Source organism: Nerophis lumbriciformis, linkage group LG06 (assembly GCF_033978685.3).
Source record: "Nerophis lumbriciformis linkage group LG06, RoL_Nlum_v2.1, whole genome shotgun sequence".
NCBI lineage: Eukaryota > Metazoa > Chordata > Actinopteri > Syngnathiformes > Syngnathidae > Nerophis > Nerophis lumbriciformis.
In genome coordinates, this window is record NC_084553.2 from 20,301,528 (window position 1) to 20,326,688 (window position 25,161).

Here is a 25,161-nt window from a genome sequence, read left to right on the forward strand (position 1 = left end):
TTCAGGTGGTTGTTGAGGTTTGATGTGTTGAAGCCATTTTTTTTCTGTTTGCAGGGCATTTGGTGTGTGACAGAAGAAAACGGGAAATGTCTTCCAACACAAACAACACTGTGTTTGATCGTGAGCGCTTGAATTGTTCACCATAACTCACCAACAGTACAGTAGGAGTAATCTCACCTCATTGAAGCATTTAAAAAAACTAAATCTGTTATTGGAACAATTTTTTTTAATGTTATCGGATTTATCTGTATCAAGTCATAATTCCTAATATCAGCTTGATAAGTATTTATGTTTTGGAATGTTGGAGGACACAGGAGAAAACACTTTGCTACAAAATGTGCAGAAGGGATATTGACAAACTTCATTTGGTGTAAGGATGTCTTCCAATTTAATGCTAATTAAAGATGAAAAATAAACACAACAGATGATTTTGTCTCGGAAAACACGACATCAATAATACTGATATTGGTACCACAGTAACACAACATTATCTTGTGAGAAAATTCCAGTAACAAGGCCACCTTTGCCCTATGGAGCGAGAGAGAAATATGCATGAATGATTAACCCAGGTTCATATCATGGCAGAAATAGAGTGTGTGATATTGTGTGAGTTGAATATTTAGTTTCGACTAAAGAATGCACACCTTTTTATTGAGTGGGTTTCAGTGGGCAGGAAGGATGGTTCCAGTGCAGGAACCAAAGCCGACCCTGTATCCATCTTTTTCACCATAACCTGTACAAAGACATAGACATACAGGTATATATTTCTAGTTGACTTATGCATATTTCGTTAAAAAGGTCAGATGAAGGTAACTTCTTATTTCACCTTTCAACTAAAAGGCTTCTTAACTTCTAAATTTTAGGTGTGAACCTGCCCTATTTTTGTCTCTGGTGCGCATGTTCCCTGGGAGTGGTCGCAATTTAGGGTGGGTACTGAATTTGAGACTTTATCGAATGCCGACCAAATTCAGTCACTACCTATTCACATAAAATCAAACTGTACCATATTTCGATACCTCTGTGGACATGACGTTACCTCTGGTTGCGGATGGGCACTGGCTCAAGCACTTGGTGGGGTTAAAAAGCACTCAATGCAAACTCACTTGGTCCTCCTTTAGGTGATGTTGCAATTTTCCATGCCAATAAAGCAAGCATGCTTGATAAAAAGCAGTCAAAAGTACATTCCACTTTTTAAAATATGTTAGCTCTATGCTTGGATATGCCGTATATATGCTATCAATTACCAATAGCATTAGGGATTTTACGTGGCAATTTTAACACCTCCACATTTGGTAATCAGAACCACAACTGATATGCACATTATTATCAAACAGCCAATGTGTAATAAGTGTAATACTTACAGTAAAACACTTTGTAGGACTCAACAAAATACATGACAGGTACATTTAGAGTAATGGAAAAGCTCCATGCTAAGTCTACTACTGTATATAACACTTGCAAATGACACGCTGGAGTGTAAGAAATTCAAGATACAGTAAATCCTCATTTATTGGTTTTGGGCTTGACTGTGGTAAAGGAATTACTCCATAGTAGGAATTATTAATTATACATGAAATGGTTTCATAGTTAGAGCATAAACACTTCTTTACACCCTTATAAATACAGTTTTTACCATTATTAGAGCCATGTTGACATTAAATAACCCTCATAAAATCATACTTTTACCCTCGTAAAGACATAACTGTATGCTGTCTGAGGCTGAACCAATCAGTGGCCACTATACTGAACAGCGCACTTGGATTGATTTGGTCTCATCTAGTGGCCAATACTACTGTGGTATTGCTTTTTTAAGTTAAATCAGCAATTGTTATGCATGAAAATGCTTAATTTTGGCCAAAAGTACGTAAAATAAACTTGAAAAAAACCTGCTATAGAGTGAAGCCGCAAACTTTGTGGCGAGGGACGACTGTATAACAACTGAATAATGCAGTTAAATGGTAAATACATAAATAAATAAAAACAGTTTTATTATTAAAAAATAACAACTTAATAATACATAATCTGAAAATTGGTATTGCATAATTTCAGATGTTAAAGGCAACCATCCCTAGTCACCATAGAGTTGGTGTTGGACAAGTGAACGGCCATCCTGCATACCAATACAGTTCACCTCTCTGAAGGCAAAACAACTCCTTAGTAGCCACTAGTCCCTTGGCGGCCCTGGCTAAGATTCTGGTACAGACTATTGTTAACCATCGCTAACTAACTTTATCTTATAGTAACCAGTGATGCTACCTGTCATGGTTACTTCATCTCCGTCTTGGAGGAAGGTTCTGGTTTCTCCTCCGCCAAGGTCAATGCTCTTAGATCCCCTCCATGATAGTTCTAGCATGGAGCCAAAACTGTCTGCATCCTGTGGGTGACAGTGTACGTACAGTATGGATATTGTACGTAAGAGACAAGCAAAAATAATATTCAGTCTTTACTGTAACTGACTTATTCAGTTTGACTAAATTTTCATATTTAACACATAATTTAGCATGTTAATTAAAGGATCCCTATATAGGGGGCTCTAAATTCTGGACACATACATGCATATATGATGCAAATCTTAAATTATATCATCATCATGTGGAATCACTTGAGTCGAGTAGGATTTTCTTTCCCAATCTGGGCACTCGTGGGTGACTTACAAGGTCAGTCCTCTATTTACAAGTCTTTGGCAGACTGGTTATTCAATAATTCCTGATGGAAGAAAGAAGCTGGTTCTGTTTTCATGAATCTTTCTTTTCCTTCTTCTCCTGGTGGTGTCCCGGCATATAATTTCTTTGTGATAGCTATGCTGAAAGCAACTAAACGCCTCCAGACTGTACGATCTGTGGCTAACTTTTTCCAGTTGTCAGTATAAATGCCACATCTTTTAAGATTACACTTCTGGTTGTTTTTACATTGCTTGCATTGGCCACCTTGTGTTTGTTTACCAATGTCCATCATTCTTCTTCCAGTTATCCGAGTTCGGGTCGCGGGGTCACCGGCCTAAGCAGAGACGCCCAGACTTCTCCCGAAGTGTTCCCTGGCCAGCCAGGAGACATAGTCTCCCCAACAGGTCCTGAGTCTTCCCCGTGGCCTCCTATCGGTCGGACGTGCCCTAAACACCTCCCCAGGGGGATATTCGGGGGGGATCCTGACTAGATGTTCGAACCACCTTATCTGGCTCCTCTTGATGTGGAAGAATAGCGACTTTACTTTGAGCTCCTCCTGAATGACTGAGCTTCTCACCCTATCTTTAAGGAAGAGCCCCACCACCCGACGGAAGAAACTAATTCAGGCTGCTTGTACCCGTGATCTTGTCCTTTCGATCATAACCCAAAGCTCATGATCATCGATGAGGATGGGAACGTAGATCAACCGGTAAATTGAGAGCTTTGCCCCTGGCTCAGCTCCTTCTTTAGCACAATGGATCATTGCAGGGTCTGCATTGCTGCAGGCGCAGCACCGTCCTCACTCGTGAACAAAACTCCAAGGTACATGAACTCCTCCACTTGGGACAAGATCTCCTCCCTAACCCGCAGATGGCCCTCCACCCTTTTCCAGGCGAGAACCATGGACTCGCAGCTGAGATAGGCTCCAGCAACCCCGAAAGGGACACGCGGTAGAAAAAGGATGGATGGATTATTGCACTACAAATGGAGCCTAGCTTGTCTTTGACTAAAAGAATGATCACAGAGATGAAGACTTGAGAACAAGGTAGGAGCAATTACACTTCCTTGTTTGACTCCAACGCTAATGTCAAAGGCATTCGTTTCAAAACTAGTTCCAAAAAATAGAGGAATTGAAAGATATCAGCCGGGGTTCAAGGGAGCCCTTTTGGGGGTTAAAGTTGAAAATATTTGACCATTTTTAAGATCCTTTGGAAGGCATTTCCTATATAGAAATTCTGTAAAAATGCAAGAAAACGTACCAATGGTTTCTGATTAGATGCTATAAACTGAAAGCCACACCTCTTCCAAAATGTGCAACATCCATAGTTTATGTCATTTGTTCAGTGTTTTGTCTGAATTTAGAACATATATTTACTACATCACTATAAGGCATTTCATGAACACATAAGAAATGATGACTATATTTGATAACAAATATTGTAATTGTAAAAACTCAAATTAATTTGTTAAACTAGTGAGTCACTTAGTAAAGTTATGGATGTACAAACGTAGGATTGCATATATGTTATCTGCTACAAGTTTATTTGCTTGATCAGTTATAACATGCATCTTTTTATTACATGAAATCTTAATGAATTCATGATTATACTTGATAGTACTTTTTATGAAACTTTAGCCACGAAGCACTAGATCCAGTAAAGGTTAGTGGTTCTAGTATTTTAAATCAATCAAAATGTGTGTACCCTGTGATCTGAAGGATTGTAATACTTTTATTGCTAACTACAAATATTGCTAGCATACACATACACCTAATGAAATGAGTATATTGAACTTCCCATCATGTTTATGCATGCTGACTGTCATATTATAGTATATCAGTTGATATTGCTGTAAATGGTTAGTTTTAAAGTAACACACAAATAGAGACACACAATAGAGCCCTGGCATGAGGTTGTGAGGTATTTGCGAGTGGCAATAATCATCAAGATAAGCCAGTGAAAGGAGCAGTTTCCCTGGAAACTAGAGTCAGATGGGACAAAGACAACCCAACCCCCCTTTGGAACTGTGAAACAATTTATCAGTTCTTGGGAAGAAGAAGACAGACAATTTGCAAGGAGCCAGAGGTGGCAGGATGTCTCTCTTTCCCTTCTTGTGGCCATGAGGGAACTGTATTTATTTGCTTCAAACAATCACACTGTCAAATCTAAGATGGTGAATCTGAAAATTGACGACTTGGTGAGCTTTATTATAGATTAAACAAACATGCGTAGTAGAAAAAGTTATCCTCCCTTCAGATCCTTGTGATGCAAATTAATTTAGCAGTGCATCCACATTCAGCGGTCTGGTCTACAGTGATTCGTAACTCACCATGTCAAAAGCTTAAGACTTCTCTTGTGTTTACTCAAACTACCGTATTTTTCGGACTATAAGTCACAGTTTTTTTCACAGTTTGGCGGGCTCCAGTGCGATTTATATATGTTTTTTTCCTTCTTTATTATGCATTTTCGACAGGTGCGACTTATACTCCGGTGCGACTTATACTCCGAAAAATACGGTAAGTTGAAAGGTCGCTGTCTTTTTCTGTCTGGGTTTAGCGGCTAATCCAATTTTGTCGTGGCCCATCTTGACAAAACAGTCCCATGTAAAATGTTTTGGACAAATAAACATGGGAGCATTTACTTCATAGAGGTTGTGAATACAGGCTCAGCTATGCAAGCTCTGTAGAGAGGGAGTTGGCATGTCCAAGAATGACCGCATTTGTACATCCCTCAATCAGTGATCTGACTGTTAAAAAAAAATACTTCAAAACACAGCATTCAGAAGCTTCCAAATCTGCCTGCTAGCTCCCGCCCACATGAATGAACCTTGTGATTTGATACATTGGCATTGTTCAACACGAGAATGCAACTGTGGGGGGGGGGGATACAGCTGAGAGTGTTTGTCTGATCACCTGTCGCTCTGTTAAAGGCAGCAGTCAGGAAGGAGAGGGTTTTGATGGTGGAACACGAGTTGAAGCAGAGCAGAGAGACCATTGATGTGCTTTTGCACCATCCAACAAAGATTATTGTAAAATAAACTGTGTTGAAAAGGAGTGATGATGTCGGTGATTGGTGGTCCAACGAACCCGGAGGAGCAAGACCTCCACAGCAACATTGTAATATTTATGTGTCAATCAAAAGGAAAATCATCAAGGGTCCCCTTTAATTGATTGTTGTCTTTAAGGAGATGTTAATATCGAATACAAGCAATTATTTAAGGGGAAAGTGTGCCAGGAAACACTTACAGGTCCGCTGATGGTTCCAGAAGCCAGCAGGTCTCCAGGTCTGACGTTGCAGCCGTTGACAGTGTGATGGGCTAGCTGCTGCTTCATGGTCCAGTACATGTACTACACACAAAACATTACTAAAAAACTATTTTTATTTTTTGTCTGCTGCTTTTCAAACTGTTTGTTTAGTTTTAGTATTTTATAAAAGTCACTAGTGACAAGTTAAAGGGGAACATTATCACGATTTCAGAATTGTTAAAACCATTAAAAATCAGTTCCCAGTGGCTTATTATATTTTTCGAAGTTTTTTTCAAAATTTTACCCATCACGCAATATCCCTAAAAAAAGCTTCAAAGTGCCTGATTTTAACCACCCGTCCATTTTCCTGTGACGTCACATAGTGAAGCCAACACAAACAAACATGGCGGAAAGAACAGCAAGCTATAGCGACATTAGCTCGGATTCAGACTCGGATTTCAGCGGCTTAAGCGATTCAACAGATTACGAATGTATTGAAACGGATGGTTGTAGTGTGGAGGCAGGTAGCGAAAATGAAATTGAAGAAGAAACTGAAGCTATTGAGCCATATCGGTTTGAACCGTATGCAAGCGAAACCGACGAAAACGACACGACAGCCAGCGACACGGGAGAAAGCGAGGACGAATTCGGCGATCGCCTTCTAACCAACAATTGCTATGTGTTTGTTTGGCATTAAAGGAAACTAACAACTATGAACTAGGTTTACAGCATATGAAATACATTTGGCAACAACATGCACTTTGAGAGTGCAGACAGCCCAATTTTCATCAATTAATATATTCTGGAGACATACCCTCATGTCAGCAGGCCAGGGAAGCTAGGGTTGATATTCTTCTCTTGATCATCTTCGGTGGCATAAGGGACGGTGTGAGCCAAGACATCCAGGGGGTTTAGCTCGCTCGTCTGCGGGAACAAACTGCCGCCATTGCTTGCCGTGCTAGCGAGGTCCTTTGTCCCTGAATTGCTCACACACTCCGGCAGATTCAATGGGGGTCTGGCGGCAGATTTCTTTGACTTTATCGTTGGGAATGCATCTGCTTTGAGTGTCGCAGGATATCCACACATTCTTGCCATCTCTGTCGTAGCATAGCTTTCGTCGGTAAAGTGTGCGGAACAAACGTCCAATTTCTTGCCACTTTCGCATCTTTGGGCCACTGGTGCAACTTGAATCCGTCCCTGTTCGTGTTGTTACACCCTCCGACAACACACCGACGAGGCATGATGTCTCCAAGGTACAGAAAACAGTCGAAAAAACGGAAAATAACAGAGCTGATTTGACTCAGTGTATGAGAAAATGGCGGATTGCTTCCCGATGCGACGTCACATTGTGACGTCATCGCTCCGAGAGCGAATATTAGAAAGGCGTTTATTTCGCCAAAATTCACCCATTTAGAGTTCGGAAATCGGTTAAAAAAATATATGGTCTTTTTTCTGCAACATCAAGGTATATATTGACGCTTACATAGGTCTGGTGATAATGTTCCCCTTTAAAGCAAGTACTTTCTAGTAATTGCACTTCTTGTAAACATTTTTAACAAAATCTGCAACGCTTGTCATATTCCACATCAAAATATAAACTATGTTATCATTTATTTTGTTTCATATCAGCATAGTAATGGAACATGTAAATGTAGTCAGATTTTTTGGTTACACTTTAAGGGCCTAAAGTGCTAAAGAGTGTGTGCAAAGTACAACATTTTGTATTCTATTAGTAGGAATGTGATAGACTATAAAAAGTGCAAACGTGGTGCAGAACGAACTAAACAAGTATTTTTTAGGCTCTTACAATAGAGACACAAATTTATTGCACTTCTATGACATCATGCTCCAACCTGTAGTGTTCTTTTATGTTGTGGAACATGCAGGGCACAGCTATAATCGGCAAAACCTTTTCTGGGCGTTACAAAAGAGCATCTTGACACAGAAACTATTTTTAGCATGCCGAAGGTAGATAGCAGGAAGACACCGGTGTTGTGCCAAAAACATCTGCTATAACTGTAAAGTTACACTAAAATGATCCAGGCGTAAGAAAATGCATGGAGCAAGAATATTTTTGTACATTGAGATATATCAATAAAAAAACAAACACCATTAAAAACACAAAAAATGCCAGCAGACACCAAAAGAAATCAATTGCATTTGTTTTAACCATCTCCTTAAAAGGCTGTTTGCAACCTTTACCGATTTGGCTAGTTATGTTAGCTATCTTTGAATGTATAGCCCATCGTAACAACAACATGAGTCTCTTGCTCTTGGACTGATTTTGTGTATGTACATGCGCTCCCTGCTTGTACGTGTGGACGTGAGAACGGTTAGTGACGAGTTTGAACGCCAAATACATTTCTCAGGCCAACAAGCAATTTTTTTTGTATCAATAATTAGTAACTCTGACAAATATAGACACTTTAAATGTTCTGTTAAACAACTAATAGTGACATAAACTAGGGGTGGTTTTATATTTTTAGGATTAAAAACATTAACTGTAAGCAAGTTGTAAAGAGTCCCTTTAAGTCAGGGGTCTCAAACATGCGGCCCGCGAGACGTTATTTTGCGGCCCGCACCTTAATATGAAAATTGAATGTTCGTGCAGCCCGCGAGTTTTATATGAATGGCGCTTGACAGCGTCATACTTGCAAACCCTCCCGATTTTTCCGGGAGACTCCCGAATTTCAGTGCCTCTCCCGGAAATCTCCAGGGGCAACCATTCTCCCGAATTTCTGCCGATTTTTACCCAGACAACAATATTAAGGGCGTGCCGTGACGGCTCTGCCTTTATCGTCCTCTACAGCCTGTACAAACAGCGTGCAAGCCCAGTCACATGCTGTATTTGGCTTCTGTAGACACACGTAAGCGACTGCAAGACATACTTGATCAACGGCCACACAGGTCACACTGAGGGTGGCCGTATAAACAACTTTAACACTGTTACAGATATGCGCCACACTGTGAACCCACACCAAACAAGAATGACAAACACATTTCGGGAGAACATCCGCACCGTAACACAACATAAACACAACACAACAAATACCCAGAATCCCATGCAGCCCTAACTCTTCCGGGCTACAATATACACCCCCCGCTACCACCAAACCCCACCCCGCCCCGAGTTAGGGCTGCAAGGTGTTCTGGGTATTTGTTCTGTTGTGTTTATGTTGTGTTACGGTGCGGATGTTCTCCCGAAATGTGTTTGTCATTCTTGTTTGGTGTGGGTTCACAGTGTGGCGCATATTTGTAACAGTGTTAAAGTTGTTTATACGGCCACCCTCAGTGTGACCTGTGTGGCTGTTGATCAAGTTTGTCTTGCAGTCACTTGTGTGTGTGTCTGCAGAAGCCTCATACAAAATGTGACTGGGCCAACACGCTGTTTGTATGGTGAAAAAGCAGACGCGACGACATGTTGTAGAGGACGCTAAAGGCAGTGCCATCACGGCACTTCCTTTATATTGTTGCCCAGGTGAAAATCGGGAGAAATTCGGGAGAATGGTTGCCCCGGGAGATTGTCGGGAGGGGCACTGAAATTCGGGAGTTTCCCGGAAAAATCGGGAGGGTTGGCAAGTATGTTGCTAGGGCGGGAAAGCCATGCAAAGAAGGTGAATTAATTAATAAGTGCATGTTAGATTTTTTTAAGAAATCTTTTCTTGCGGCCCAGCCTCACCCAGTTTCTGCATCCAGTGGCCCCCAGGTAAGTTGAGTTTGAGAGCCCTGCTTTAAGTCATTCAACGGTTACATAATTATAAAATGGAATTGCTGAATAGGCGATATGTCTATCGATTTATTTCTCACAGTCCAAATATGTTGACATGCACACGGATGGAGGATTCTCTCTCCATCGTCATGATTGCCTACTTTTCGCAACCATTTGTGTGTAACTGTGCTAGTTTGCACTTACCTTTCCTATCGTGCTGAATATAGAAAAATAACTAACAAAATAATTATACAGTAATCTCTTGTTTATCGCTGTAAATTGGTTCCGAGTCTGACTAAGGTAGATGAAAAGTAGGAATTATTTATTAATCAAATATTTACATAGTAGGAACGTAAAAAAATCTGTTTACTACATTCTAAATAGGTTTTTAACATTATGAGAGTCCTCTAGACATGAAATAACACCCACGTTGTCACTCCTTTAATCCAAAATAGTAATGCTGCCTGACACTGAGGCTCAGTCAATCAGTGGCCAGGATACTGAACTGTGTGCTCTGTTTGGTTTAGTCTCACCTACTGGCCAATACTACTGTAGTATTGCTTTTTTTTAAGTTCATCTTTTGATTAAAAATCCCTAATTTAGGCCATAATTTACAGTACATAGAGTATGTTTTAAAAATTAAAATACAAATCTGCCATGTCGCGGGAATTGAATCTCCTCTTGCCAGTATTGCATGCTCTGAAATCAGCATATATTCTGCAAATACATGAAGACAGACACGCTAAATGGATTGTTCTCGCTATTTTGCTCATTTAACAGATGTAATATTCTGTGCACAATCTTAGTAGTTTAGTTTTGCATACTATCAAGTTTGTACATACTTTAGTACACGCAAACCTTGAGAAGATCTGGCCCAAAATGAGCTGTTCATTATAATGCGTAATGTTGGTGTAAGTTTCACGCAAACTTTATACACAAGGTTCTCACCTTAAAGTTCGACTTGCAGATGGTTGAAGATTTTTTCATACGCTGCCCTGGTGGGAAAAAAACAGTACAACTCAACAATGTCCTGTACTTATTTCTTCCTAATTCATTTAGCTAATTTGTGTTTATTTTATTTTCGATAAGTGTCTTTACCAGTTTTTTTTTAATCAATATAATTTATTAATTATTTCCAGTAAGAGGACAGTGACAGTAAAGGATTTGGGACAGCACAACACTGTGATCATGCGCACACACTCAGGAACTAAGTGCATGTTGTACAAAGTGTACTGACAAAAGTTTTTAATTTGAGACATAGCATAGATGAGATGGTGTGTGTGTGCTGTGTAACTGCAAAACGACACAATACTTTGTTAGGTACATACCTTTTAGAGATACAAACAGCTTGATGTTGAACGTGTAAGGATCTTGATGTCGGAGGTAGGGGAGGGGCTCTGGATCCTGTAACAAGAGGGGACCAAGAAGAAATATTTTTATATAAAATAAAGACTGTACTACACTGATCAGTGCTTAATGTTGGTCATTATTTGATTACACATTTTCAACTAGTATTTTTTTTTTTTTTTTTTTTTTTTGCAAAATTTTTGTACGGAACAGTTTTTCTGTTTGCACCTTTTAATTTGTAAACATACAATACTGTATATGTATGTAATAACAACAGTAAATATCAGTCTGCTTCAGATAAGACCCTAACCTGAACAGGATTGGGCTCCACAAAAGGCAACAAGGCCTCCATAGGGACCACCCACGGTGAGATTGTTGTACCAAAGTTCTTTCCCAGGAACGGACCCAGAGGAACGTATTCCCAAGTTTGGATATCCCGAGCTGAATGAGAATAGACACAGGTAACACATTAACTTATTAATAAAGAACGTTTGAATAACAATTAGTACCACGGCAGGAGAACAAAGATCTACAGAGCTGAATATATCTCGTGGCGTACCCAGGGACCAATACTGGAACCAAAATTGTTAAATCTTTATATAAACAACATTTGTAATGTAACAAAGGACTTAAAGTAAGTACTGTTTAATAACAGCCACAATGAACAAATTAAAAAGATGGTTTGACAAAAACAGACTATCTTTGAATCTCAGTAAAACAAAAATAATGCTATTCAGTAACAGTAGAAGGGAAAGTCAAACACAAATACAATTAGACGGTCTAGATATTAAAAGGCTAAAAAAAAAAAAAAAAAACATTTTTGGGTGTAGTATTAAATGATAAAAGGAACTGAAAACCTCATGTAAAAAATATACAACATAAAGTAGCAAGAAACATGTCAATAATGAATAAAGCAAAACATGTTCTGGACCAAAAATCCCTTCATATTCTCTGCTGCTCACTAGTTATTGTGTAGAGCTGAAATTATGTACAAAGCAAACTATAACCTGCTACCAAAGAATGTACAACAATTCTTCTCAGCAAAAGAGGAAAAATATATCTATAGAGGAACATTTAATTCAAAACATTTGTATGCACATACACATACACTTTTTGCATATCAGTAGGTGTAATTGAATTATGGAATGGATTAAACAAGAAAATCAAACAAAGTACTAAAATGTTTTTGTTTAAGAAACTGTTCAAACGACAAGTACAAAGAAGAAGAATTATGATGAACATTTTGAACTTTAAAAAAAAAAAAGACATCTCATTCATCTCCTAGGTGAACCATAAATTACTTAACTATTTATTTATAAGATCTTTAATTATTGAGTGTATGTTTATATGTCCAATATATATTTATGTATTTAATATTTGTTTACTTACATATTGTATATTAAATTATATACTCATTTTCATTGTTCTTTTACAGAAAACAAAGAAATGGGATAACACTTCTATGATACAAAAAAAGGGGTAGGATTAAATAAGCTCTGCTCCTTCCCACTCCTTTTCTGACATGCTGTAATGAAACAACTGAAAATATGTGATGTATTACTTTTTAATTATATTGTATGCATGTTCAAAATAAACTGAAACTAACTAACTAATGTTTACAAATAACTATGCTACCTCCAAAGCACAGTCTGGTTAATTCTAAAGTTATATCCACTGGAGCACAGATCTTAACAAAACACCAATTTCCCCTCACTCTTGTTTTAAAAAACATTACCATCAACATCAGTGTAGTTGGGGGAAAAAAACTGTCTGTCCACAATCCACATAAAAACACGTTGATATGTCATGTATGGATTCAAATGTGAAAGGTACCGAATACTTAGGACGACACAAATACGACATCATGTTGAATATTATTGATCACACGTCTAGTTTTACTTAAAGGGGAACTGCACTTTTAAATGTTTTTATTTTGCCTATTGTTCACAATACTTATGAGAGACAAGAAGACAAATTTTTTTTTTTTGCTTTCTTACAAAATTGTCTCCTTCTAAGTGGCTAGCAATGCAGCTAATGGGAGCAATCAATTCTACCTCTAAATCACTTAAAAAATGCATTCAAAAACCGTCAACAATACTTAATTTACATTGTGTAGCCTGTATAATAACCAAACTGTAGAGACATTGTTAACCATGCTACGGTATTAGCTGTAAAAGCTTGCTACGGCAAGAGATAAGCTAGCTTCTACGTCAACACGGAACACGTTTGCAAATGTAATGCACAACACTGCAATATGACACCAATCTGTACTGACTTAAAAACATCCATCCATCCATTTTCTACCGCTTGTCCCTTTTGGGGTCGCGGGAGGTGCTGGAGCCTATCTCAGCTGCATTCGGGCAGAAGGCGGAGTACACCCTGGACAAGTCGCCACCTCATCACAGGGCCAACACAGATAGACAGACAACATTCACACTCACATTCACACACTAGGGCCAATTTAGTGTTGCCAATCAACCTATCCACAGGTGCATGTTTTTGGTGGTGGGAGGAAGCCGGAGAACCCGGAGGGAACCCACGCAGTCACGGGGAGAACATGCAAACTCCACACAGAAAGATCCTAAGCCCGGGATTGAACTCAGGACTACTCAGGACCTTCGTATTGTGAGGCACATGCACTAACCCCTGTTCCACCGTGCTGCCCGTGCCCGTGCTGACTTAAAAACATGAACAATCATATGACAGTATCTGTAAAGTACTAGCCCACATTTCATGTTTTGTTTGTACATAGCTAGCCAGACAGCGTATGTACTGTAGTTGTACTAACACGTATGGCGTGATGCGTGTATCATGCTTGATATTAAAGTGACTCAATCGATGGACAGTTGTTCGTCTGGTCCACCACACCCGGGACGTTTCCGGTTGATTTTGGGTAAGCATGCCATTTATGTCGAAATATCTTGGCTCCAAGTTCCATATTTATAGCATCGTCGCTTTCACCTGACTCTTCCAGCTTCTGTCTGCACCAACGTCTCACTCTTCCTTCGTGCTGGCTTCTATAGGCAGTAGTTAATCCTCCGTATATCTAAGTTAAAAAGTATAAGGTTGTGAATCCTCATTTGTCCAAAAATAGTCGTCTTTGTTGTCTGTTACAAAGTCTGCCATGATGAGAACACACTCACGTCCGATTCCGGAAGTAGGAACACATTTTGGTTGTAAGAAGTCAGACGTGCGCTGCTAGGGAAACAGAAATCAATGCGCGGAAGAAGTAAATTCCAGAAATGATCAAAATGATCAAAATACGGTAAATATTGAACGTATTACATATTGTTATAAAGGTGTCTGTTACTACATTATACATAGACTTGCAGTGCATATATAAAACGTTGCTGGAGGGTTTTAAAGTTGTTTTAGAGGGATAGCACTGAGCGCTGGTACGGACAGTCCACAGTGTCTTGGCTGAATGAGCAGGTATCGGACACCTCAGTCTCCTTAGACGCATCCTCGCTCAACCCTGCGGACTGGACAGTGGCCGAGAGTTGGTGGGCGGCTAAGAGTGGAGTCGGCGCTCTTGGTTGCTTTGTTGGGTCTGCTACTGTCTCTGGCCATGCTCACCCCACCCCAGCAGACGATGGCGTGGAACACCGCAGAGGCCACCACAGTGTATATGTTTCTTTTACTTTTTATTCATAGCTGTATGTAGAAGTCACTGGTTGCATCAGCTCTGCTCTTTTAATGTCTTTAATGTCCTTTGTGTTCTTTGATGTTTCCCTCTTACAAGATAGATGAGTGCTATTGCTATGAGTTGTTTTTTCCCTTGGCCTCAGTCTGGACCCCCTTTCCAGGGGACCAGGCTTGGACTGATTTTTTTTTACTCACCCCCCACTTCCTCCTTCATTGTTTACCTGTTTCTCACCTTTTTTGTAAGGGGCGCCGGAAGTTGGCAGACCTGTCAGCGATCCTGTTCTGTCTCCCCGTAATATTTGATCCTGTTCTGTCTCCCTGTAATGTTTGTCTGATCTTGAATGGGATTGTGCTGAAAATTAATTAATTAATTAAAATTAATAAAGTATTTCTGATTCTGATTCTGATTTGAAGGCTACAACGGTGACTCCGATTAGCCGCATCTTTGAAGCGTTTTTTTATCATCTTTAAAATTGTATAAAAAAAAAAGACGTGTATTGTCTCTCATAATGATTGTGAACTATAGGCACATTTTCAAAAAAAGCACAGTTCCCCAATAAAAAATTCACAACATTTAAAGACACTTAGGCAGTTTGAAGTCTGAACTTTCCTGGACATGTCTGCATGATTGTGTCAGCATGCCTTAAATCCAGCGAGTGAATATTAGATGCAGCATGGTCATTGACTCAAATTCCTGTTTTATAGAGGAAGTTAGACCAGAGAAAATACATCTTGGAGTCCAAACTTGTGATTTACATGACTGAGGCGTTCTTCAAGGCACCCCTTTAAAATCCTCTCCTTTTTGGCATTCACATGTATTTTTCGTATGTGATTTATGTAACTATGGTGTTGCTGTAGCGTGTTTACTTTACTACATTCTAAATAGAAATAAATAAATAACATGCTATGCATGTTATTTACGAAACTGTACATTTTTGGAAGCTCATCTTGTATTTGACTTTGTTTATAGGGTTAGGCGCAAAAAGTGTTCAACTTCAGCCTAAACCCTTTCGGTCTGCAACATTTTTAATTTATGAATGTACAACTGTTTGTTTATGTAAAACTGTTTGTTTATTTTGTTGACCATTGACCGAAGAAATAATAAACTAGATGCAGTCATTTGTTCTCCTTTAGGTATACGATAAGTGTTCCTCAAGGTTCCAATTTAGGTCCTCTCTTTTTCATCATGAGCCTATTCAACTGCTGGCCCACGAGTTCAGTTATATCAACTTCTGAGAAACTCACATTTTTGTAGCAGATTCTTAAAACACTACAGTGCTTTAATCAAGAATATCTTTGACTAGCTTTTTTGCAGAAGGTCCTTTAAAAACAACTGAGCGCTCCCGTAATTGATAAAATAAATAAAGACCAAAATCAAATGTCTACTGTTGAAGACGCTGCTTGTCAGGAATATACAAAATCTGAATATTGTTTAAGGGAGAAGTCCAGCCTGAGCTTTCTGGAAATGTGGCCCCCAAAACAATTTAGTTGAATATCCCTGATAAATATCATATAATGTGATTAGGTTCTCACCACTCCAGTCGTTCATGAGTACCATGCCAAAGATGTGTTCATGGGCTTTCTCAATGGGGATTGGCTCCCCAGGCAAATTCCCCTGTCCAACAAAGAAGGCCTAAACAGAGAAACACATGTTGTACTGCAACTTTAGAATGATGCATAGTCAAACTTGTAATCACCATCTCCAACTCAATGTCCAACTGCTTCGACGGGCCGAACACAGGAGGTTTTGCTAGAACAAAAGAGAGATAAACATTGTTTTTACTGTTATGTGTTGTATATTCTTCTTGAAGCTCTTCTTCAACTTAAAAAAAAAACAGTCATTGACAATAGATCTACAGTAGGGGAGTAACGATTGATCAACATATCAAAAGATCAATTTATATTCCTAAATTTCAAGTGTATTGATCTGTGCTCAGGAAGTTTGCTTTCCGGAAGATAGATATCGATCCATGATTGTTTTAAAAGGGAATAGATCGATTTTATCGATACTAAAAAAAGGAAAACATTGGATTTAAGCACTTTTAATGATAAGAACGTTAAACCATAAGTCTGTTTGCCCGTCTGTGGCGTCATCAAAACAAAAATTGCAGATACCTACAGTGGTTGGGAAAGGTCATAACAAACGCAAACGCTACAAGACACTATCATGAATCACAACACAAAAACTTTCAGCTATAGCACAATTGCAAAAGCCACAACAAAGGCAAACGACACAACACAATAATATAAAGCCACAACACTACTTTAGGACACAACAAAAGTGACAGCAGACAAGTTATGGCAACTCATTGACTTCCAGAACACAACAACTGGGACCCAATTTAATTTGAAACAAATAAATACAAGAGATGGATCAAGAAGGCTATGGAAATTAGGAAGTGGATGCAAACACCATCATCAGGAATGAGGGGGCATACATGCATCCGTACACCTGGGACCCTTATTCAAAAAAGATGTGAATGTATTGGTCATTAATTGTTGTTTACTTGCTTGTTTGTATCCATAATTCGTTTATACATAATTCCCTTACAAGAAATAACAGGAATATATGAAACTTTACCTGCATTGTCCAGTATCCAGTATTTATTTCACAGTCACTTTGGTTGAATTTTGTTTGCTAAAAAGTCACCAAATCGATTTCAATTCACTGAATTGTTTCGGATTGTATCATTCTTAAAAAATAATAGCGTCCCTGAATCGTATCGGCAACCACAAATTCTGAATCTAATCAAATTGTTAAACGGTTGTGTACGGTTAAGTGCATGTTATGAACTTACTCTGATCTGGTCTCATCTGCCCTGCGGGTCGACGAATGGGGGTGCCCGACACAACCACCGACGATGCTCTGCCATGATAGCCTACTGGAAGCCTCAGCCTGCACATAATAGCAATCATACAAGCACATGAATAAAGACCAGGAACTATCACTAAAATGGGAATCTAATACTCATGCTGGATTCATGCTAAATAAATATTTAAATGTGATCGTTATCTCACCGTGCGTGACTGCTCGCTGACTGCTCGCTGTTTCGAAAAAGCTAAGTATCGTTCTATTTGTGTGCTTTTAATTGTTCTGCAGCTTTCTTATTACTTTCTCAACATATTTAGTAGTACTATTTAACTTGCAAATCACCCGATCTCTGTCTCACCACCCCTCCCGCAGCTAGCTAGCAGCTAGCTGCTAAGCTAACGAAGCTAGCGCGGAGAAAGGCGGCGCCGGTCGCCGGTCAGAAGGAATCTACTCCTGCACACCGTGACCAGGACTTCTCGGAAGACAGCAGGAACTTCACTCGGTGACAGAAAACACCGTGAGTATGGCTTCCTGCGCGTCTTGCACCTTACTTACGGAGAGGCTGGCTCTGCTAGAGGGCCGTGTCCGCCAGTTAGAGCAGAGTAATCTCGTAACTTTAGATGTTGCGGACACATCTGCTAGCGTTAGCTGTAGCGAGCTAACTAGCCCAGCCTGTAGTAGTCCTAAGCGGCCTACAAGCTACGGTGTACCGGTTGAGACGCATAATAGATTTAGCTCTTTAGCTAGTCCTACACCCCAGTCTACCGGGCACCACACCTTAGTCATAGGGGACTCCATCACCCGAAACATAAAGCTTAGCAAACCAGCCACAATTAAGTGTATCCCTGGGGCCAGAGCACCTGACATTGAGGCTAATCTTAGGGAGCTAACTCGCAACAGGCCTAGTAAACACGTACGACAGGCTAATCGCACCACTAGTTATGCGAATATAGTTGTACACGTTGGCTCCAATGACACTAGAATGAGACAGTCAGAGATTACAAAGAGAAACATAGCCAGGACTTGTGATCTCGCTAGAAAGATGTCCAGGCATCGAGTAATTGTCTCTGGCCCCCTGCCTGCGAGAGGCAATGATGAGAGATATAGCAGATTAGTCTCGCTTAACAAGTGGCTGGCTAGCTTCTGTAGACAACAGGGACTAACGTTTATTGATAATTGGCCCTCTTTCTGGGGCAAACCAGGCTTGCTGATGAGAGACGGCCTTCACCCTAACCAGGAAGGCGCCATCATCCTGTCTAAAAACATAGACAACTGTTTAAGTCACATTTGACTAACTACACTAGAGCAAGCCCGGTCACAGGCAATTACAGAGCCTGCTAGTCCGGGTGAGGAGTCAGTTAAGCTAGAACTAGCCAGCGCCAGGCTGGATAATTCCTGTACGCATAGCAATTTTCTTAGAATAACACACAACTCACATAATGTGTTTTCTGTTGTGAATGTGTCAGGGGTAGATATGCATTCTACTGAGGTGGCAAATCATGATGCGTTCAGTCGATCGCAGCATCAAGCAAACAATCTGAAAATTCCCGTCGTATCAATTCCTAGATATGGTCGAAACTATTTAAAGTGCACTACGTATAATAAACGCAACATTATTAATATTGCTACTACGGATAATTTAAACAAAAACTCGTCAAAACAGCCCAATACTTATAATATGGGCTTTTTAAACATAAGATCATTGTCTCCCAAAACGTTATTAGTTAATGAGGTCATTAGAGACAACAATCTTAACGTCATTGGTCTTAGCGAAACCTGGCTCAAACCAGACGATTTTTTTGCGCTAAATGAGGCATCTCCTCCTAACTATACGAATGCGCATATTGCCCGTCCCCTTAAAAGGGGTGGGGGGGGTCGCACTAATATACAATGAAAACTTTAACCTTACCCCTAACCTAAATAATAAATACAAATTGTTTGAGGTGCTTACTATGAGGTCTGTCGCACCGCTGCCTCTCGATATGGCTGTTATCTACCGCCCCCCAGGGCCCTACTCGGACTTTATCAATGAATTCTCAGAGTTCGTTGCTGATCTAGTGACGCACGCAGACAATATAATCATAATGGGGGACTTTAATATCCATATGAATACCCCATCGGACCCTCAGTGCGTGGCGCTCCAGACTATAATTGATAGCTGTGGTCTTACACAAATAATAAATTAACCTACGCATCGCAACGGTAATACGATAGATCTAGTGCTGGTCAGGGGTGTCACCACCTCCAAAGTTATGGTACTCCCGTACACTAAAGTAATGTCCGATCATTACCTTATAAAATTCGAAGTTCTGACTCATTGTCAACAAACTAATAATAATAATAACTGCTATAGCAGCCGCAACATTAATGCTGCCACAACGATGACTCTTGCTGACCTACTGCCTTCGGTAATGGCACCATTCCCAAATTATGTCGGCTCTATTGATAACCTAACTAACAACTTTGACAATGCCCTGCGCAAAACCATTGATAGTATAGCACCGCTAAAACAAAAAAGGGCCCCTAAAAGGCGCACCCCATGGTTTACAGAAGAAACCAGAGCTCATAAATGATCATGTAGAAAGTTGGAACGCAAATGGCGCGCGACCAAGCTTGAGGTTTTCCATCAAGCATGGAGTGAGAGTTTAATATCGTATAAACGCATGCTTACCTTAGCTAAAGCTAAATATTACTCAAATCTCATCCGCCTCAACAAAAACGACCCTAAATTTTTGTTTAGTACAGTAGCATCGCTAACCCAACAAGGGACTCCTCCCAATAGCTCCACCCACTCGGCAGATGACTTTATGAATTTCTTTAATAAGAAAATTGAACTCATTAGAAAGGAGATTAAAGACAACGCATCCCAGCTACAACTGGGTTCTATTAACACAGATACAACTGTATCTACGACGGATACTGCAATACAAAATAGTCTCTCTCTTTTTGATGAAATAACATTAGAGGAACTATTACGGCGTGTAAGTGGGATAAAACAAACAGCATGTTTACTTGACCCACTTCCTGGGAAACTTATCAAGGAGCTTTTTGTATTATTAGGTCCATCAGTGCTAAATATTATAAACTTATCACTTTCCTCTGGCACTGTTCCCCTAGCATTCAAGAAAGCGGTTATTCATCCTCTGCTCAAAAGACCTAACCTTGATCCTGACCTCATGGTAAACTACCGACCGGTGTCCCACCTTCCATTTATTTCGAAAATCCTCGAAAAAATTGTCGCACAGCAGCTAAATGAACACTTAGTGTCTAACAATCTCTGTGAACCTTTTCAATCCGGTTTCAGGGCAAATCACTCTACGGAGACAGCCCTCGCAAAAATGACTAATGATCTACTGCTAACGATGGATTCTGATGCATCATCTATGTTGCTGCTTCTTGATCTTAGCGCTGCTTTCGATACCGTCGATCATAATATTTTATTAGAGCGTATCAAAACACGTATTGGTATGTCAGACTTAGCTTTGTCGTGGTTTAACTCTTATCTTACTGACAGGATGCAATGCGTCTCCCATAATAATGTGACCTCGGACTATGTTACGGTAACGTGCGGAGTTCCTCAGGGTTCGGTTCTTGGCCCTGCACTCTTTAGTAATTACATGCTGCCGCTAGGCGACATCATACGCAAATACGGTGTTAGCTTTCATTGTTATGTTGATGACACCCAACTCTACATGCCCCTAAAGCTGACCAACACGCCGAATTGTAGTCAGCTGGAGGCGTGTCTTAATGAAATTAAACAATGGATGTCCGCTAACTTCTTGCAACTCAACGCCAAGAAAACGGAAATGCTGATTATCGGTCCTGCTAAACACCGACATTTATTTAATAATACCACCTTAACATTTGACAACCAAACAATTACACAAGGCGAATCAGTAAAGAATCTGGGTATTATCTTCAACCCAACTCTCTCGTTTGAATCACACATTAAGAGTGTTACTAAAACGGCCTTCTTTCATCTCCGTAATATCGCTAAAATTCGTTCTATTTTATCCACTAGCGACACTGAGATCATTATTCATGCGTTCGTTACGTCTCGTCTCGACTACTGTAACGTATTATTACAGGTCCGGTGGCCATGGATGAAGTGCTGGCTGTCCAGAGTCGGGACCCAGGGTGGACCGCTCGCCTGTGCATCGGCTGGGAACATCTCTGCGCTGCTGACCCGTCTCCGCTCGGGATGGTGTCCTGCTGGCCCCACTATGGACTGGACTCTTACTATTATGTTGGATCCACAATGGACTGGACTCTCACAATATTATGTCAGACCCACTCGACATCCATTGCTTTCGGTCTCCCCTAGACGGGGGGGTTACCCACATATGCGGTCCTCTCCAAGGTTTCTCATAGTCATTCACATCGACGTCCCACTGGGGTGAGTTTTTCCTTGCCCTTATGTGGGCTTTGTACCGAGGATGTCGTTGTGGCTTGTGCAGCCCTTTGAGACACTTGTGATTTAGGGCTATATAAATAAACATTGATTGATTGATTGATTAAATATCAATAAAATCAAACCTGTACATGGTGCAATAATCAAAGATTCCTATACAATGTGTTCCAAATAGTTACTATTATTAATATCTTTCGATGACAAGATATGGAATATAATTTACCAGTTTGGCATCAGTGCATTTTCCTTTCCCCGAAACATGGTGCCAACATTAGTTGCATGATCTCTGGAGGAGTAGAAGTCAGTATAATCACCTGTAAGATGTTAGGAAGAACAAAATGTGATATATTTTAGGTTAAAGAATCCCCTGTCAGTAGGAAACACTGACTTCTAGTGCTAAGTGTTATATTTTTGTCATGTAAAATAAATCAATGGCAGCCGAAACAAATATCATAACACAATCATGTGGCATATAATTCTTTATAATTCATAAATTCAAACTTGTCAGGTACAAAACTTTACCTTAGTAGCCTATATAAATCAACCACTTATAAATTCATAAACGTTTTCTTGTTAAAATTGCCTTCAAACATCTGTTCTCCTTTGTAGCTCATAGTTAGTTTTTTATTGGCCAATGGCACAATTTTAAACAAATAGGATCAAACTTGCATGTGGACATTATGAAGGATGATCAGGAACAATAAAAAAAATTAGGAGGATTTAAATCAGATATGCCATATACATGATAATGATTAGCATTAGCTTTAGCAATTTTACATGACGATTTCAACAACTCCAAATTTGGTCATCAAATCAACAACTAAGATGCATGTTACAATCAAACAACTGGTGTGTATACAGTATAAACACTTTGTAGGGCTTAACAAATGACTAGACTGGCACATTGAACTTAATGGCAAAGATTCCTGATTAAATCAACACACCGTAGTCTATACACTACTGCCATCTAATGTCTTGTCTACTATATAATGCTTAGAAATGAGACTCAGAAGTATAAGAAAACAAGCTATAACAACTGGACAGCATAGTTATCATTAATATACTGTTAATATAAAAAATTATTAATTGTCAAAAAAATTAACATTCATTACCAAATGAACACACAATAGTACCAACAATTTATCAAACATCAATTCCCACAAACTGGGAATTGGTACTGTACCGGTTCAAAAGGTGCCCATCCCTTGGCATATATGATATTATTTAGATTATTTCATTTCATTTGGATAATCCAGGAATATATCAAATAATAAAACATTTTAAATTCAGTTTATTGTTCCATCAATTTTTATCCTATGTTACTCCCTCGCAATATTCTTAATGAAAAAATTAAAGGCATTACTTAAGTTGTCTTCAAATTGGGCCATTTCAAATATATTGTTATGGTGTACTACAATGTGTAATACATGATTTACACAGATACATGTACAATATATAATAGTGTGTACACAAGACATATGACATATATAATAAAATGTTTTATTTAAATTCAATACTTAATAGATAATTAATGTAAACATAATTATTCGATATTCTAAACAAATATGTTTTATTTAAATGTGAAAAATGTAATACAATGCTGTGTAATATAATTTTACAATATTATATTTACAATATACTAGCGCCTATACATTATAAAGATGAAAATATATATACATAAAGTATTCCATAACAATTTAAATTCATATTGCAAAAAACAATACAAACTTAAAATATTGACTATGTATTTGATAATTGTATGCTATATGCAACCTGATTTTTCATATAAACATACCAATATCAGCTGGAAGATGCATCGTGGCTGCACTTTGAGAGACAAAAGCTCTGCAGACACAAAAACAAACCCCAAAATAAAGTCTCTTGGAAACTAAATTACAAAGCTTGAGTTTTGAGATATTTAAACAAAGAAGATCAAATAGTCATGCATTATATGTAAATACTGTATTAAAGTTTTTAATTACATGTAAAATACGTACAATAGCAAAGACAGTTAGCAGGTAGAACACATATTTTTGTCCCATGCAGTCAGACAAGACAAATATTATATTGATAAAAATATGTTCCTTATGAATCAAAGGCATGAGTGTGACACCATAGAAGATACAACTAAACCAAAGCATCCTTGCGATTGATCACGGATAGGGGTCAGGAGAAAATGCTCACCTGCTGCGTAGCTCACAGTCATCTCTTAGAGTGCTGTGATTGGCTGACAGCAACACCTGCAAAGTACTCCTGGTCTCCTTCCACGCTTCATAACCCAGATCCATGAACGCGTTTAGCGACGGCTGATAGGCCAAGCACAACATTAGAAATACTGTACACTGCAATATAATGTATGTGCAGTATATACTGTATCAGATATCATTTATCACTGCATGAACACACGTGTGTATTGTGTACCTTTTGAAAAACATGTTGATTTTTGGACATTACAGGTCCTTGAAAAAGTGAGAAGATCACGCTCAGGTCCAGAATTTGGTCCCCAATAGCAACTCCAATCCGACGCTTGGCCTAAGGAAATGATATAAATAGAAAATAAATAATTAATTAAATGATTCAATATTTTGTTAAATGGTTAAAATAAGAGTTTTTTTTTTTTTTAATATATATATACTTAAACAAGACATGATGCATAGTTATAAAATACAAACCTACAACAAATTAAAAATGTGTAAATTAAATGACATGAGGAAGAAAACATATACAGATATAAAAATTGTATAATATATGCTGTTTGCTTCTGTGTTACTGTTACTGACAACAGCAAGCATCCATGCAGAACGTTTAGGAGAAAGCAAAAAGTACCTCCAGCACTTACATGTTCAGAAGTGGAGAACACTCCATAAGGTAGGTTGTGGATAGAAAAATCACAAGTTGTATCTACTTTTATAAAAGACATTTTGTGTTTTAGCAGTTGCCTCTCAAGTTGCAGCTAACTGAGTGAGTGAAAAAAGTGCTTCCAGATGTTAACACGCAGCCTTTGGACGGACCCGCCTGTTTGTGCTCAGCCAATCACATGCCGCCTCCAGGATCCACCCTACCTGCGTCCCTAACCCGAACCAGGCTGCGCATGACTCAGTACTTTTCTGTTCTCTCAACTTCAATAGATGATGCACAGTGCACTACACGTTAAAATCAATGCGCATGATTCAGCAGATGGTAATGATATGTTTGGTAATCCGTGAAACATATTGGCTTCAAACTGCTTTGTTTTGTTTGTATATCAGTGGTTTAATAAAAAAAGAAGAAATAATCACTACCGGATTGTTGATGACGTCACTGGCATGCGTTTTACTGTAGTCCTCTTTA

General features: G+C 39.2%; 1 protein-coding gene across 1 annotated transcript; it reads right to left on the minus strand.

The window, feature by feature from the left end:
- Positions 1 to 364: 364 nt before the first annotated feature.
- fah (fumarylacetoacetate hydrolase (fumarylacetoacetase)) lies at positions 365 to 24,835 on the minus strand. The gene is made up of 15 exons (XM_061963873.1): positions 24,671 to 24,835; positions 24,253 to 24,363; positions 24,016 to 24,137; positions 23,627 to 23,676; positions 22,055 to 22,145; positions 17,407 to 17,504; positions 16,306 to 16,358; positions 16,142 to 16,241; positions 11,274 to 11,404; positions 10,945 to 11,020; positions 10,565 to 10,611; positions 5,908 to 6,009; positions 2,257 to 2,374; positions 645 to 733; positions 365 to 528 (listed from the first exon to the last, which is right to left on the minus strand). Exons 1-14 carry the CDS (start codon positions 24,749 to 24,751, stop codon positions 663 to 665), a joined length of 1,251 nt encoding a protein of 416 aa, XP_061819857.1. The 5' UTR covers positions 24,752 to 24,835; the 3' UTR covers positions 365 to 528; positions 645 to 662.
- Between the last annotated feature and the right edge of the window lie 326 nt (positions 24,836 to 25,161).